The sequence below is a fragment of the Vespula vulgaris genome, chromosome 20, assembly GCF_905475345.1.
Source record: "Vespula vulgaris chromosome 20, iyVesVulg1.1, whole genome shotgun sequence".
Taxonomy (NCBI): Eukaryota; Metazoa; Arthropoda; class Insecta; order Hymenoptera; family Vespidae; genus Vespula; species Vespula vulgaris.
Genome location: NC_066605.1, coordinates 1,086,780 through 1,105,000, shown reverse-complemented (window position 1 = coordinate 1,105,000; position 18,221 = coordinate 1,086,780). Strand labels below are relative to the sequence as shown.

The 18,221-nt window shown below is 35.9% G+C and overlaps 1 protein-coding gene across 50 annotated transcripts in view; it reads right to left on the bottom strand.

The window, feature by feature from the left end:
* Window positions 1–18,221, bottom strand: part of LOC127071017 (microtubule-actin cross-linking factor 1) — a 112,025-nt gene that overhangs the window by 8,645 nt on the left and 85,159 nt on the right. For 31 of the 50 annotated variants that reach the window (XM_051009742.1, XM_051009746.1, XM_051009753.1 and 28 more), the window contains 18 exons: window positions 17,374–18,168; window positions 16,418–17,271; window positions 15,927–16,216; window positions 14,315–15,836; window positions 14,069–14,238; window positions 13,166–13,987; window positions 10,263–13,084; window positions 10,035–10,046; window positions 7,387–9,511; window positions 7,046–7,293; window positions 6,519–6,572; window positions 5,409–5,486; window positions 4,881–5,052; window positions 4,652–4,769; window positions 4,350–4,579; window positions 4,097–4,214; window positions 2,409–2,471; window positions 59–204 (listed from right to left, as the gene is read on the bottom strand). In XM_051009742.1, coding sequence (XP_050865699.1) covers window positions 59–204; window positions 2,409–2,471; window positions 4,097–4,214; window positions 4,350–4,579; window positions 4,652–4,769; window positions 4,881–5,052; window positions 5,409–5,486; window positions 6,519–6,572; window positions 7,046–7,293; window positions 7,387–9,511; window positions 10,035–10,046; window positions 10,263–13,084; window positions 13,166–13,987; window positions 14,069–14,238; window positions 14,315–15,836; window positions 15,927–16,216; window positions 16,418–17,271; window positions 17,374–18,168 — 10,639 coding nt within the window. The remainder of the gene's footprint in view (window positions 1–58; window positions 205–2,408; window positions 2,472–4,096; window positions 4,215–4,349; window positions 4,580–4,651; window positions 4,770–4,880; window positions 5,053–5,408; window positions 5,487–6,518; window positions 6,573–7,045; window positions 7,294–7,386; window positions 9,512–10,034; window positions 10,047–10,262; window positions 13,085–13,165; window positions 13,988–14,068; window positions 14,239–14,314; window positions 15,837–15,926; window positions 16,217–16,417; window positions 17,272–17,373; window positions 18,169–18,221) is intronic. The other 19 variants (XR_007784810.1, XR_007784809.1, XM_051009731.1 and 16 more) reach the window with 10 other exon arrangements.

The following is an 18,221-nucleotide window of genomic DNA, read 5'->3' as shown; positions in this document are numbered from 1 at the left end:
TTCAATTTTATTTTCTTTTTTTCCATGTGATTGTGCTCACCATACTGGATGACATTACCTTGGTGATGGGTCCAGCTGAGGACATTTGCGTACGTTGAAGGGTCGATGTTGGGCTTGGCTTCGACCTGAATGCTGTCATTGTCTGGCTGACACCATCCGCCAATATGAATTGCTCCCTCAGCTCGATATTGGTTCTTCCCTTGGCTACAGTGTATTGCGTGCACGCAGTTAGAAGGAAGGCGTTATGGGAAAATGCCGGGTTATGAGAGGAGGTGCCAAAGATTTTTTTACAGAGAAAAAGAGATAGATAGATAGAGAGATAGATAGATAGACAAACAGATAGATAGACAGATAGACAGACAGATAGATAGATAGAGAGAGACAGCGAGTTTTTAAAATCATTTAAATTTCGGAATATGATAGTTTTTTTTCAAAAATGGAGTATTTTTTTTAAAGAAACAGAAAGAGAGAGAGAGAGAGAGAAAGAGAGAGAGATAGATAGATAAAAAGAGACAATGGATCATCAGACAAATAGATACAAAATTGAAAAATCATGCGAATTATCGATGGATGCGAAGAGTTGTGACAAAAAAATAGATTGTATAAAGAAAGGTACAACGAAGGAATGGAAATGACAAGATATATATATATATATAAAGAGAAAGATAGAGAGAGAGAGAGAGAGAGAGAGAGAGAGAGAGAGAGAGAGAGAGAGAGAGAGAGAGAGAGAGAGAGAGAGAGAGAGAGAGAGAGAGAGAGAGAGAGAGAGAGAGAGAGAGAGAGAGAGAAAGAGAAAGATAGATAGAAAAGAAAAGTAGAATGAAAGTGTGCGTGTACGGTGTATGATGATTGCGTGTACGTGTGTTCGTGTGTGTAAGTAATATGAAAAAGAAAGAAAAAAAAAACACTATATTTAGAACGTTTGAAAAAGAAAAATAAAAAAGAAAAAAAGAAAAAAAAAAGAAAAATATCTATGATGCATATATTATTTATAAAAAAAAGAAGAGAAAAAAAATATTTATCCCGCATATGGGACATATAAGGCGATATTGACACGACAATTTTTACAAAGCTGATTCGAATTGAATCTAAAGCGCAATGATTTTTTTTTCCACTGACAAAAGCCACGATATATATATATATATATATGAAAATCGTTTCATGCTAACTCAATCGATTTGTACTTAAATGTAACTATATCGCAAATAATATGAAATAATATATACTGCTTGATACTGAACACATTAAAAAATGAAAAAGAAAAAAAACATTTTGGTAGCATGAAACGAATGAAAAAATATGCCTTTCGTAATTTGCTTTTTTCCCACCATGCTGTCCGTGATATCTATCGTAACAACATCTCGGCGTCTCCTCTTTTTCCTTCTTGCTCTCTTACGAATTACCAATGTGATATTATATCCGCATATTTAACGTTAGTTTCACATAGCAAACAATCAATCGCTACTATATATATATATGTATTTACAAAAATAAAAAAAAGATAAAGAAACAAATAACTTAATAAGTAAAAAATTGAAAATAAAAAAGAAAATGAATCATCTCAAGAAGACTTAATTAACAATTCGAAAAACACCATGCCAACAAATTTAAACAGTATGCCTTATTGCAAAAACTTCAAGAATCTATACCAGTCGAGATATTTCAATGCTAGGCTGGTTGTTATTTAATTCATGAATTAACAAAATTTTTCTCTTTAAAAAAGTCCTAAGAATTGCATTAAATTTCTATATTTTATGTATTTTATATATTTTAATTAGTTTTGATGGTAAAATCCCAATAAAAAATATTCGTGGCGCCATCTGAAGAATATTCCTAGAAACTGCTCGCAAAACTTTCTTTTTTTATCATCAAAATACTATCTGGCTAATAGTTTCCAGGAACATTCTACAGATGGCACAACGAATATTTTTTCATGCGATTTTACCATTGAAATTAATTCATTCATTTAAAAAATTACAAATCCATATCAAAATTCATGAATGGCTATATAATCTATATACGTATCCGCACTAGCGATTGATCTTTCATTCTAACTCGATCAGGTTACATGTTATATTCACACAACGATACAAAATTAACGGGCTTGATATTATATATAATAAATAATACGATAGAAAAAGTCACACGTAACAATTCTATCATGCACAATACACGGGGAAGTCAGTTTCATGGTCTATAATTCGCGGTGTATGTTTAATGTATATATAAAAAGTGTATAATATATACATATATTTTTTATGAAAAAGCTATATATTATAAAAAAATTTTAATTATTGAAAAAATAAATGTGTATGTATCGGTACTGTATCTAGAGTATGTAAAGGAATAACTATCATTACACCTACATAGACCATGAATGTACTGTGTGCATGTGAAAAAGTCCTCACCGAGCGGACACCAGCCCTCATGTTGTTCCGGTTTGTTAGGATCCGGTATTGGCATTAGAAAAACTTAACGCATTAACGATAATTAAAGATAATTTCGTTTTCAATCAATTTTGGAACGAGAAAGTACCATGCAACATATATCAGTGGTTCGGTTACGATCAAAAATACGAAATCATTTGGGAATGGTATACAGAAAAGAGGGAATGAAAATTATATGTGTGTATATATATATATTATATATTAAAAAATAATATATATATAAAGAAAGAAGAGGAGAGATACGAAGAATTGCAGCGATATGGATATTTGGAATGTGTTAGAGAGAGAAAGAGAGAGAAAGAGAAAGAGGTGGAATAGGAAAGAAAAGGAGGATAGGGATTATTAAATTTATGTTAGTATGGAACCAGTATATGATTTATCTACTTATATACCTTTTTTATCTACGGTCCTTAAGAGATCCTACTATTTCAGAAAATCAATAAGAAATTTTTTTTAAATAACTTCTAACGAAGACAAATTAATGTATCAATGATATTTAAATGATAATTTTTGATAGTTTAAATAAATTTAAATCATTTTCTGAAATAGCGATCTTTTCATTAGTTGCAACACATAATCGAAAGCCCCAAGAAAACCCTAAACCGTAATACCTTTTGATATATATATATATATATATATATATATATATATATATATATATATATATATATATTCACACATGTATTTTTTGATTAATTCAGCAACCAGCTAAGCAAAGGAAAAAATCAGCGGACACACACTTTCTTTCACTCGTCCCTCTTGCATTGTATTATTGAAAATTTAGAATATTAACGATTAATAATATGCGATTAATCACAACGTTTTCGTACCTCAGGAGTTGAGATCATACACACAAACGCAATTATGATTATAAAATTGTCAGAGGTTCAGGGTAGTAGTTTTGGTGTTGGTCTCGCGAGAAAAAAGTTTTCTTTTTCTTTTTTTTTACGGTTATATGGTTAATGGATAATAATTTGTTAATAACAAGTATATTTTCTTAAACGCAATTTTTGAAAAACTGGACGCAATAAAAACATTGCTAAAAGTTTGGCTGTGAATTGAAAAAATGAAATTTTATGCAAAATGATGATTATTATTATATCGATAGTAGTAACATAATAAAAATAAGCGAAATTAGAAAATTAGAAATTAGAAATTAGAATCGGCATTAACAAATTATATACACAAATTATTATTCAAAGATATCGAGATATTATTAATAATGATATCACAAAAAATATCAAACTAAAGACACGTTAGCTGCCTCGGATGGAGGATCAGAGAGGAGGGAAAGGAACGTTTGTGAGAGAATCGGACAGTTTGCGTTAAACTATATAATTAATTTTATGCGGAAAATCATCACGCGTGTTATTATATCACGTTTCTATTACGATTAGCAGAAATACATACTTTCTATGATATATACATATGTTATGTAGTACTGTCGATATTTTCTATTCAATTCAATTAAATTTTTCTCCCGGAATTTTTTTTCTTTTTCTACCTGACTTTTGATTATCTTACTTTTCGATTTCGGGCCAAGGTAAGATTTTCCTTTCTTTTCTTTTTTAATATATATAACTTACCGTAACCCAAATTTCTTATGTTATTTAATTTTAAATTGAATGATGATAAAAGTGAGTACTTACCGCGACATGGATCATTTTTCAAAAGGAATTCGTCTAGTGCTACCCAACCACCTCCTACTCGAACCATCACTGTGGATCTTAATATCCTAACTAGACGTAATTTTTGACTGTCACCAAACTGTAAATATATATAAATATATAAACGTAATTATTATATAAACGTTATATGTGAATATCATATAAAATTTTTTCAAAAAATAACGAATGGACAAATTATTAATTTTAATTTTTTTTTTCTTCAAATAACACTTACCCTGTACTTTCCTTCACCAACTTGGAATACTCTGAACTTTTGTCGGCACGTACACAACATAACTAATCGTTTAACTTCGTCATGTATCTTATCAGTATCATTATAAGTACGACGTTCCTCCCAGTCTGGTCTCAAGGCAGCTATAAACTCTTTCCAATCTATTAAACCTTCCCCATGACGATCAAATAGATCTGCAACTGCACCCATCTCCAACCGAGACGTTTCAAATTCTACAAAAATTATAGCAAATAATTTAGTATATTCTTATTCATGTCATTCAATAACAAATATAATATACTAACTGGTATTCATAATTCCTTGAATGAAATCTTCACGAGGTATAAGCCCATCGTTATTTTTATCCATTTTCCTAAAGAGATCCGTCAGTCGAGATTTCTTATGATTCATAAACTTCAGGAACTACATGTAAAAAAAAGAAAAGGAAAGAAAATAAAAGAAATATATTAAAATATCTGTAACGTGATTTATTAATGAATGAATTAGAAAAAAGGAAGAAAAATATCTTCTTACTCTCTTGCGCCAATCTTCCCAACTAAAGTTAGCAACACGATCCAACTCTTGAATATAATTATATTTGTCTTGTAGACGACGTTGACGTTCCCAAGCTAGCATCCAAACGTGACGCCACCTGTCCCATAGGAGTTTCACTCTTGGACTACGGAATTCTGGCTCTGCACCCTTACTGCTTATAAAGAAAGGAGAAAAATAAAAAAAAGGTTGAAATGAAATAATAAAAATATCATTAAAACGTTTTATATAAGATTGTATGATATAAAAGAAAAGTTTGAATTTTCATTGGTTTTTTTTTTTTTTCCTTTAAGAACGCTTTGTAAATCCCTTGAAATAGCATAGCTCACAATACACGAGTGTAACGTAACAACAAAATAAATATGGACATTAAAAATAACAAAAATATAAGAATAACAATAAAATGAAAAAGGGACAGTGTGAAAATTAATAAGAGGAAGAGAAGGAGGAGGAAATGAGTATAAATACTTAGGATAACTGAAATCTGTCCAAAATAATGACAAAACGCACCTTCCTTTGGGTGGGAAGCGTGGACCAATGTGTGGCAACGAAAGATCTGGCGTCCTCTCGCGACCCGGGCTGGCTCGGCTAAACAAGAACATGCCTCACGTCACTCAAAACACTCTCTACTGGACCTTACATGTAGGAGCTGTGATTTCATTGATTTGTCTGCGTCTCTAAGCAGGCTTCATCAAGTAGGTGTTCAAGTGTGTCTTTTAATTACAGATTATGTATGATTATACGAATGCATGAGTTTAAGTATGTATGTATGTATGTATGTATGTATGTATGTATGTATGTATGTATGTATGAGTTGAAAAGTTGATTCAAAAAAATTAATCACGCATATGACACACGCATCTTCAAAGACGCGTTTCATTATAATGAAATGATTTCTAATAAATATTGCCTATTGACTTGTAAAATTATTGAAGAGAAATAATGGAAGATTAGTGATACTTATTGTTAGTTAATTTGTTAATAACATTACTTGACAAGGATGCGTATATGTTAGTAAGGAAAACTGTAGATTTTTTTTCGAAATCCTCATTCATCTTCAGTTACGCAGCTTCACGATGATACACCGAGATCATTTTTTCAACGTTGTATCTTCTTCCGACTTTAGAGGGAAACATTGAATTTTGTGAGAAGGAAAGTGTTTGTTAATGTTTTATGTGTTAATGTTAATGTGCAGTAGACAACATTCATACAAACATGCGAGACAAACATTAAAATAAATATAACATTTTTCTTTTCAACGATTAACAAGCTAGCTATTCGGACAATAATATAAACGTAATTAAAATAATTTATGTAAATTATAAGAATTTTTTAAAAGCTTAAAGAAAGTGTAATAAAGCAAGTATTATTGAAATTTATTATAAAAACTATTATTTTTTTGTCTTTAACTTTAAGCGCCATCTGAAGAATATTCCCGGAAACTTTTCAAACTGTGACTACCTATTTATCAACAAAATTGATACTTTTATCGATATAATAAAAAAATATGAGTTGTTTCAAGGAATATGCTTCAGATGGCGTCACAAAACATATTCCATGCGATTTTACCATCAAATTAATAAAAAATGTTCGTGGATCCTTTGAATTTAAAAAACATACCTTTGTTTTCTGGAAGGAGGTTGTTCTTGTTCCACATCTTGATATTGATCCTTACTGCTGTCCATAATATTAATACAACATGCAAAAACGTACACACATTACAAATGATACAAGCAAAAAACATAAAAAAAAGATGCACACAAATGCAAAATAAAAAAACGTGCAATATATATGTGCTAAAATATATAAAATACGTTCAGAAAAACTCTCTCCATCGAATCGAATATAATTCCAGCTGTACTATTGTTAAAATACATATAAAGCATGATTTCTAATTATTTATGTTATCTAAACAAATAATTCATAAAATTTATGTTTCAATATGAGCCAATTGAGAATGATTGATCAATTAAGTAATGATCATTGTTTAAAGTAATGGTCTCTTGATATTTATGCGAACGATTAATGTGTTTCTCTTCTCTCCTTTTTTTTATGATGAAATACCGAGTTTGAATGATTAAGAAATTTCGACGGCGCGGCGTTCAGATAGTTCATGGAATTCAAGGATAGTGTTTAATTATACTTACACTGGTGCAGGTGATTTAGCTTTCGGTACTTTTCGTCCATCCTTCGTTACTTTGATCTGTCTTGCTTTACAGACACGATCTACTTCGTTCTGTCTTCTACTTGCATTTTCCATAAATTCTCTATGATCAGCAATGAGCATTTCGAGGGTTGGACGATCGTCTGGTAGTGGTTCACTTTCGAGAGCATTCAAAGTATTTTCTAATCCTTCTAACCAAGCCAATAATTCCTCTAGTAGATTATCGAGATCCTAAAAAGATGCACAGGAACGATAATTAATCAATGAATTTTTTTCTTATAACATATTAATCAAACTCTTAATCATCTTTATATAACGTCTTACTTGAAGGCCTCGCATGTGATTTTCAAGTCTCTGATTTCTTTGTTGAGCCCAAATAGCAACTTCTTCCCATCTAGATTGAATAATAGTTATCCAATGTTTGATAACGGCAGCTCCATCGGGATGAGCTTTACCCAAGATCATATGAGCCAATTCCAAAGTATTATCCTTTTCAATTTCCTTTGCTTTCAATTCACGAAGGAATTTCTCATGTTCCATTAATTGGTTTCTACTCTCTTGTTCATCCTCTGGTAATTGTCCAGCGAATCTAAGTTTCATCTCGGCGTCGCTCAACCATTCTAACAAAACATGGACCGCTTTGTGCAAACGTTCGGCTTCTTTGATAGCTTCCTCTAATCTTGCAGTTTTCTTTAATGACAGACGTGTTACGGTGTCCCATAGGCTGTTAAGTTCTGACAATTGAGATCTTATCATGGAAGCGTCTTCCGCCGAAGCTTTGGATTCTAACTCACGACCAGTTTTGATAACCGACTCCATTTGTGATTCGCGCGACTCTAAATCTTTTTCGAAAGTTTTATGTTGCTCAACGAGGTTCGTTACAGTGTCCAAATCACCATGCAACGGTCCAGTGTCCGATAAATGTTTTTCCATCTTGCCCAGCCAATCGAGAAGCGCTTGAATGGCATCCTTGAACTGTCCAGAGAACAATAACGCTTCCTCCAACTTTCTCTGTCTATCAACGCACTTAGAACAAACTGTCGTCCACTTGTTCTTCAATTCGTTCAACAATTCCTTCAAAGCAGACTCGTCGGCCTTCGGTGCCTTGTCCTTCAAAGCTTTACCATTCTTCATAGTCGTATCATACGTACCTTGCTTAGCGCTCAATGCTTTCTGTATCTCGCGATGTTTGTTGAGACGTGATTTTATTTTTTCTGGATCATTTCCACCAAGACCATCGGCAGCAACTTCGTCCAAAGTCTTTTCTGTCTCGTCCAACCAATTGAGCAAATTCGACCATGCATCGTGAAACTCTCTTGCCTCTTTATATCCATGATCGAGCGCTCTAGTTCGCTCGGCTGATTTCGACACAACACGTTCCCATCTATGTTGGACACTGATCAACAGATTTTTTATAAGTATTACATCCTGTTTTTGTGAAAAGTATTTCAAATGCGTTCCCTTCTTATCCAAATTTAACATAGTTTCTCTATGAACGCCAACGTCTTTCTGAAATTGTTTATGCTCTTCTATTTGACCTAATATGGTCTCCATGACTCTGGAAACAGGTTTGAGATTCGTTAAGATCTTTTCTGCATTCGTCAGCCAATCAACAAACGCTTGCAAGGCATCGTGGAACTCCGTTGCTTCCTTCAAAGCAATTTCCAATTTGATTTTCTTATCACTTGCTCGTGCAGTGACGTTATCCCATCTCTGCTTCAAGGTTCGAAGATTATGATTCAAGCCACCCGCACTACTTGCATCGGCACGTTTCATATATTCTTGTCCTTGTTGCAAAACAGTTTCTACCTTTGGTCGATTTTGTTCCAACTCGTTATAAATTTCCATGAATCGTTCCAATTGTTCCGATGCTGTTTCAGGTAAGCCGCCGACTGGTTTCGATGCTACTATCATATTATCAACATCGCCTAACCACGACAAAAGATCTTGGATTTCAGCAGTGAACGATTGTGCCTCTCTCAAAGCATCTTCCAATTCTCTTTGCCGATCAGCCGCTCGTTGAAGCAGATCCCTCCAACGACGATTGAGCGTCCCTAATTTTTCTGCCGTTGTCGAAGCCTCGGTTGTACCTTTTCCATCTTCGATCAATTGTCTGCCAGCATCGTTCAATGTGTCCACACTAGTTTGATGTGCTTGAATATCGTTAACCAAGACTTTCAGTTTAGCTAATTCGACCTCGATAACTTGCGGATCTCCTGCAACTGCTTTCAAATTGTCCAACGTTCTATCCGTCTTATCGATCCAAACGAGTAACTCATCAAGAGCATGTTGGAATTGTCCTAATCGTAACAAAGCATTTTCTAAAAGTCTTTGTCTTTCTACAACACCTCTGAGCAATCCGTCCCAACGTTTGTTAACAGCACCCAATGGTTCCTTGATAGCTGCTGCTTGTTCAGACGATGTTCTTTCTGTCAGCTCAGCTGCTTGCCTAAATGGGATGAAAGATCAGAGTTAGATGTGTGATATGTACTTCGTTAAAATGATACTGTGGATTTTAGCCAGACAAACTTTCAAGGCCACACCTACAAGGACGGAGGGCGGGGATGAGAATATCCTGTCAGCAAGAAAACAAAAAAAAATAACTACTGGAAAGATTAATGGACACATACGAGACACTAAAAATCAGTACTCTATCAGTTTACGCTTTTTACTTTTCCTCATGGTTTATTATTATTACTTTTTTCTTTTTTTGGAGATTTACTTTTACTTTATTTTATTCTATGCTTTTATTTTATGCTTCACACCTCTTGCATGCGGCTATACGAGGACGGAAATCAAGTGAATACCATTGGATATCAAATTCAACGCGTTACTTTGTCATACAAAGACAATAAATGGGTTAAGATCATCTGTTATTCGATCAAAATGAGGTGTCACATTAAAAAGAAGCCATGCTCTAACTACAGTAACAACACAGAGAGAGAGAGAGAGAGAGAGAGAGGTTGACTTGCCTTGTCAGACTCCTATGTTCGGGAACCGGCACGGAAAAAACAAAAATGTTGGGATTAGATTAAAGTTATATCGAAGTGGTTGGTTCTCTCTCAATATTCTTCCAAATAGAAAATCTCACAAAGGGGACAATGCGATGCACTGAACTCTTTGTTGATGCAATGTTATAACATTGTTTAAAAAGAAAGAAAGAAAAGTAGAAAGAAAATCCAACGAATATAAAATCTTACCTGTTTAAGGCTTCGACCTTCACCATGTGCGGATCGACCTCGGCTTTAAAGTTTGCCAACTGTTTGATCTGAGTTTTAACTTCGTCTATGTCACTACCAAGCGGACCCATGTCAGCAAATCTATCTTCGGCTTCCTGTAAGAATTCCAAGAGATTTTGAAGAGTTTCATGGAATTCCATGGCCTTCTCCATGGCGTCGATAAGGTTTTCTTCGCGTCTAGCGTAAAGAGCAGTGACGTTGTCCCAAGCTTGATCCAAATCTTCGATGTGCTTTCGTACTTCCGGTTTGTCAGGTTCACCACACAGGCCCATCAATTCGTGACCAGATGCTCTTACTTGTTCTACGTCGGGTTTGGTTTGATCGATTTCCTGTCTGATCTCTTGCAGAGCTACTTGTTGTTGTTGTATGGCAGCTGGTTGTGCTGCTGGCGGTGCTTGTCCAGCTAGAGCATCCTGCAATTCTCTTAAAGTTGACATTACCCCATTCAGCTCTGACCAGAATTTCTCTGCGATCGACAAGGTGTCGTCCAAGGTGTGACCACGTTCCGTAGTTGCTCTTTGTACATCTGTCCATAATTGGTTCAGTCTATCTAGCTTACGTTTGATATCTTTAACAGCAGGATCAGCTCTATTTCCTGCTTTACTGATAACATCATCAGCAGCTTTTCTCACAGCAGCATAAGCTTCCGATCTTTGAGCTAGATCTTCAGCCAGTGCAGCATTTTCTTCCATTTGATCTCGTAGTCTTGGCGGATGTGCACTGACCGGTTCAGCACCATGTACCTGATCAGCGGTTGACGTTAAAGCTCGTAACATACCTTCCAATTTGTCGGAGAACTGCGAAGATTCTTGCAATGCTTGTTCCAACGTTTGTTGACGACCTCTTAGCTCTGATCTTAGAGCTGCATAACGAGCGTTATCATTGTCCACGATATCTTGAACTTTCGAACCTTCTTCCTCGTTACATAGTTTGATCAAAGCTTCACCCGTCTTGTTCAATTTTTCTACCAAAGGTTTGTGTTCGTTAATGCTCTGAATAAGAATTTCATTTTTATCTTGCTGAACTGCGATTAAATCTGGTCTCAAAGCAGGCATAGGTAACATAGCAACTTGTTGTTCAGCTTCTTCCAACCAACTCACAAGACCTGCATGAGTATCACGAAGATGTTCAGCCAATGGTAATGCTTGCTCCAAAGCGCCCAATCTGTCAGAAGAAAGACCTGATACAATTTCCATTGTTTCTCGAAGATCTTCCATTTTATCTCGTATCGTTGACGTATCTTCGTGATGAGCATTTTCACGAATAACTTTCTTAGCTGTTGAAATGACATCACGAACACGGCCTTTCTGACTGGATATATCATCGTTCAGAGCCTTGTGTTCTTTCAGTTGAACTCTTATTATCTCGGGCTCGCTACTCGGTGGCTCGGCTTCACGTAATTGATTATCAACTTCTCTGAACCAATCGAGGAGATCATCGATGTCCCCGATAACTTCCAGAGATCGTTGTTTGCTCAATTGAATCCTTTCAGCTTTTCTCTGAATTTGTTCAGCAATTGCATCGAATCTTCTGTTGTCTCTAGTTACCAGGCCTTCTATGGTAGCAGCACCTTCTCCTGGAGATATTTGACACAATTGTGGACCGACCGCATTGATTTTATCGAGAACAGGTCTATATTCTGAAATTTCCATTTCGAGTCTTATGATTTCATCTTCGCGAGTCTCAGCAGATTGTAAAGCTGATTCTGCTCCTTGCATCCAATCCATGAGACGATTGTGATTGTCATGGAATTGTTGGACCAATGGTAAAGCTTCTTGTGCATGTTTCAGAAGATCCGATCCACGTGTTACCAAATCATTGAAACGACGTTGCAATGAATCTAATTTATCTTTTAGCCGGAGAGCCTCGTCGCTAGAAATGTGTTTCATCAATTCCAAGCCCGAATCTGTTGTACTATCTACTTCTGTCTGTCTTGTAGACACTTCTTCCGTTAGGTCTGCTAGATCTTCCATTTGTTGTAAAAGTTTTTCTGTATGAACAGCCAATACTCTATATTTTGAAAGCCTAACTTCCATGCCTTCCATCCAAGCTTGTAAATCTTGATAGGTAAGAACCAAGTGTCGTAAGCCTTGTCTCGAACGTTGTAGAAGTTCACCAAGTGCTTCTGAACGTTCAACGAGTGCAGCGTATCTGTCAGCGACATCTTGAAGTTTATCTGCCAAGGCAGCTGCCTCATCTTCACCAACAAGAGCCATCAGTTGACTAGCTATGTCGGTTAATTCGCTGAAGTCTGGTTTCTTCGAGAGTATATCATTATGAAGTACAGCATGTTCGGAAATTCGTTGTTGAATTTTCTCTTCGTCAGTGGGTACCAATTCCATTTCTCTAACTTTCTTTTCCGTTTTGTCCAGCCACGTAGCAAGTGGTATTAATTTGTCTTGGAATTGTTTAGCCACGGCCATGGCCTGTTCTAAAGCCTCCATTCTTTCTGCAGCACCTTCCGTTAAATTATCAAATCGACCCATCAAATTCTTCAATTGTTTCTCTATAACTTTACGTTCCTTCGTATCTGCTCCAGCTGTTACTTCTTCACCCATATTGTATAAAGATGACATTGAATTTTGTCGATCCATTAACATTTTCTTCAAGAATTTCTGCTCTTGAAGTTGTGCTTTGACTACCTTATAATCGGACGACGGTGGTTTTTGATTAGAAACCATTTCTTCGGTATCGGTTAACCACTTTTCGAGACCATTTAAAGCTTCTTGGAATTTACCAGACTGGAGTAAACCTACATCTAATTTTCTGTCACGTTCGTTCAACTAGAAATAAGAAGATAAAAAATTTAATAATGTAACAAAATTGCGCGTAAAGTTTATTTCGGAATAAAAGATAATGCTTACTCTGTCCTTCAGATCGTTCCACCTATCATTCATTTTATCAAGGTCCTTTTCAATGTTCGTGGTGCTAACATCACGACCTGCAGTTTGAATAAGTCCCTGACCAAGAGCATTACATAAATCGACGTTGCGAGAAATAGGTTCAATTTTATTGATCTTAAGTGCCATGAAATCTTCTTGCTGTGCTTTGATCGAATCGACTTCCGAACCAACTGGCTTGAATTTTCTAACTTGATCGTTAGTTTCAGCGATTTCATCCATAACGTTTCCATGAGCCTGATAAAATTCTTGCAATTTATTCAATGCAGTACTTAATTCTTCTTCCCTGTTACGTGCACGTTCATCGAGCTTTCCAATTTGTCGTTTAAGACTTTCAATTTGTTGTCTGGTTGCTACAGAGTCAGCAGCAAAGCCATTGTCGACCAAACGTTCACCAAGACTTTCAAGATCGTTAGCTTCATCGCAGAGTTTATTAACTTTATGAATGATTTTGCTGATATCTTCGATCTGACCTCTAACGACTTTAATTTCTCGACCAGGTGCTTTCATCGAATCTAATTCCTTTTCTATAGAAGTTAAATGTTGATTAATGATCTTGACGTGATCATTAAATTGTGCCATTGCAGTAGCAGCACTCTGTAACTCGTTACACCTATCGTCTAATTTTGCTTGCAAATCATCGATTCGATCGGTTACATTGTCAACTTCATCTTGTAAATGTGTTGCATCTATTCCTTGTTCCTGAGCTTTATTTACTAAATCATTGGCCTGTTTGCGTACTGCTTGCAAAGGTTTCTTCAAGCTAGCTGTTTCTTCTCGTAAATTCTATGAGGAAAAAAAATCAATTAATTGTAAATATAAAATATACAATTTCTTTTTTCTTTTCATAGTACTCGATTATATTACCTTAATTCTATCGAGAAGCTTTGGATCTTTAGATGCTCCACCAAGAGCATCATGAGAAGCCAACTTGTCTTCGCAACGCTGTAAATCATGCTTCAAATCGCGAAGATTTTCTACGAAGTCTGTAAGATGACGTGCGGTATCCTCCAAAGACTGTGTCCTTTCTAAAAGATCTAGAAATATAAAAAAATAAATGTTATATCTTGTGTGACTAATATCCAATTCAATCAAGATTTCAATCGTATATACCATTATTCAATTTGTCCCATCTTGTTTTCATGGCATTCAATTCATTTTTAACTATTTCCTTGTCGATATCACAAGCACCAAGGAAGGATTCTCCAAGAGTTTTGTTATTTTCAAATTCACCAGAACGTTTCCACACTTCGTTTCTGAATGACGATAATTCCTTCAATTGTTTTTCAATATCCTTGCGTTTGAAGGATGCTGGCTTCAAGCTTTCCAACTTATCTTCAGCCTGTCTCAACCATGGTAAAAATTGATCCTGTGCTCTATAATACTTCTTACAATGTTCTGCGCAAGTTTGAAGTTTGGTGTGTCTATCGAGAGTATCCTTTTTCAAACGATCCCATTGAGATTGCATTTTATCAAGATCGCGTTGAAGAGAACGATTTTCAGATTTTTGCGAACGTGTAATAATATCACGTCCTTTGTTCAGCAACATAATGACTTCATGTTCTTTACCCATTACGTTACGATACACCGGCTCGTGATGATCCAATTGTTGTTGCAATATTTCTCGATCAGCCGAAACCAATAATTTTTCAGACATATTTCCAAGTTCATCGGCAAGCCAGCCAAGAGTTTTACTACAGGAAGCTTCAAACTGTCGACCATCTCTAAGATTACCTTCGATTTCAGCTTTTCTATGATCCAATTTCTTTTGCAAGTTGATGTATAGTTTTCCAACAGCTGTAAGTTTACCATGGATCTCAGATTTCGAAGCTGGATCACTTAATACTTCGCATAATTGTCCACCAGCTGCTTCGGCATCAGCTAACAACGGTCTCTGTCCTTCCAATTGTCTCTCCAAATTTTCGATCTTACGTAACTGTTCCTCGGGATCTTTATCGAGAGGTAAATCGTCCAAATTGTCTGAAATCGTTTGAAGAGCATCACGTAGACGATTAAGGCTGGCGTCGAATTCACGACTGGTACCAACTGCATCACCCAAACTCTGTCCACGTTCGTCCAATCGACTGAGTTGATCTGCCCATCTTTGTAAAATACTATGCAACTTGGTACTGATCTTTTGACCGTCCGGTGAATCGGCAGATATCCTGGCAAGAACATTTTCACCAACTTGAATCAAATGATCCAACTGCGGCTGCTGAGTTCTGAATTCTTCTCTGAGTACTTGAACTTGTTGGACTTGACTAGAAACCATTCTTGGATCCGATGATATTGGCCCTAATGCACCCAGCATTCTTTCCTTTGCACCAAGCCAAGAATTCAGACCATCGAAAGTATCGTAGAAATCTTTGATATCCTCCAAAAATTTAATTCTGTCCTTGCATCTATCAGAAATTGACTTCCAACGGCTTGCTACATCTTCCATTTCATCGTTCAGCCTATCGCTACCATCAGCTCCCTTTTTACGCCTAACCAGATCACGTACTTGGGTTCTTGTACTATCTAATAATGATTGTTTTTCATACATCTCTTCAACGATTACTTTTATCTGTTTTACCGTCTTATCTGCTTCGTCTTTGATCGTTGGAATACTTTCCTTCGGGAGTTGGCGTTGGATCTGAGAACATATCATGATCTTGTATATACGAATATATAAAAGGTGAAATTGTGAAATTAAAAATTGTGAATTAAAGCATAACAAATTTACCTTATCCAAGAAGAGAGAAAGTGTTTTCAAATTATCCAAATGTTTCCTTAACTCTTCTTTAACATTGTCCAGATCTGTTTGCCGATCGCATAATCTCACACCTAGCAAACCATATCGATTATTGATTTCTGATAATTGTTGCTGAACAGGCGATAAATCTTCCAAATGGAAACCATCCTGGCTGGACCGTCGGCTGCTGAATCCACTGCTACCACCTGGAGATACCGGACTTTGTAGCGCGTAGCCTTTTGTAGGAGATGGTGAACGACCGTCTTGTGACATTCGTCGTACTACAAAAAAAAAATAAAAAGAAAAGTGATGAGTAAGATGATGATACGCGTAAACCAAGAAGAAAGAAAAAAAAAAGTAATTCATGTATGTATGTTGTATGTTGAAAAAAATCATCTACATCCGCGTAATGAGATGACAGGTGTATTAACAATATTTTCATGTGTGCGATGACATATTGTTAATTATCCTTTTTTAAATACCTGGTCTTTTCGTAGGGCTGGTACTACCACGACGACGAGTTGGACTTTCACCACGTTCCTTCAATAAACAATCGTAAGCTATACCAAGATCATTTATCTTATCAACGGTACCACCATAATCACGATATTCTTTTTGTATAGGCTTCAACTCCTCAACTTGCTTTTTCAGTTTGTCTAAATCAACAGCTACTGGCTCTAATCTCTGCAATTTATTTTCTGTACGCGTCAACCAGTCTATCACTTGATCGCGTAACTTTTCGTAGGCTGATAATTGTTCTGCTCTCGATTTACTAAGTCTCTGTTTTTCGTCAAGAAGATTGTTCAATTCTTTCCACTGAGATTCGAGTACCTTGATCTTATCTCTAATGGCAGTAGCTTCGGTAATATCTTTTTTAGAAACCAAATTCTTTCCATTTCGAATGAGATCCTCGAAATGACCTCTCTGATCTTCACGTCTGTCGATCAATTCTGCCATTTTACTTTCATATTCAGACACATCGAGTTTATTCAATTCTCTAGATTCGAGTGACTCGATCATATGTGAGTACCACGTTTCAAATTTAGATGTTTCACTAAGGAATTCATTAAGAGCTTGAGCAACATCGTCGAGGAACTCTCCGCGACGTAAAGACTTGTCCATAAGTTTCTCGAATCTGCTTTGTACATCTTTGAGTTTGCCCTCGATACGTTTGGCAACGCGAACATTGTTTGAATTTAATAAGAGATCTTGGGCACTGGCAGCAATGGCATCTACGCTTAAACGATGACTATCCAAGTCTGCTTGAAGTAGACGCTGTTCTCTTTGCTGTTCTTCGAGATGTTCCTTTTGCAAACTTGCAGGACGTTGAAGATTCCTTCAAAGTACAAGAAATACAAACATTTATATTACACGAAGAAAAATTAATAAAAATAAATATTAATGATAATTTAAGAAGAAATTCTTTATTATCACTCACTTGAACTGACTTTCAGCATTGTTCAACCATACAACCAAACCATCTAAAGCATCCTGAACACCTTGACATTGCACCAACGCTGTGTCCAATTCTTGACATTTAACTTGCAAGGCCTCGCTGAGTTGCCTGTACTTATCTTCGACTACCCTAACTGGATCTTGAAGCGCATCGACTTCCTGAGGAGTCAACTGTCCATCAAGCGATCTAAGTAGAGCATCGACGCTATTTTTCGCTGCGTCTATTAAACGTTCATTAGCAAGGAATTCGTTGTTCAATGCTTTGGCTTTGTTCAATTGATCTTCCACTTGTTTCGGCTCGGCTGCAATAGCTTCGGATATAATTCGGTGCACTTTTGGTTCTACTTCTCTTAACCACGTATTTGCCTTTTCTAACGATTCATTATAATCACGTTGCTTTCCACCCACTCCTGACAATCTATCTGACAATTGATTAGCACGTGATAACAAATCCTTGTATTGGGTCGTTACAAGAGAGACTTCGTGTCTTACAGGCGAATCTTGACTGGCTGTAGGCTCTTTATGAGGTAATCTTTGTGGCAAGCTTGTTCTAAAATCGTTCAAAATTTGCAAGTATTCTTTGCTTTCGTCGACGAATTTCTGGGCAGCCATGGTTATAAATCTAAGATCTGCTTGATGAGCTATAACGTCACTGATGAAATCGCGAGTGGTGTCTGCACTGCTGCTTAGTTTATTTAAATCTGACAAAGATCTTTCCTTGTTTTCTAAAGTTCGACGTGCTTTATCCAACCAAACAGAGAATGTTGAGAGTTCGTTTCTAAAAATTAATGAACATTGTTACTTTATATTTTTACGTTTACAACAATTAAT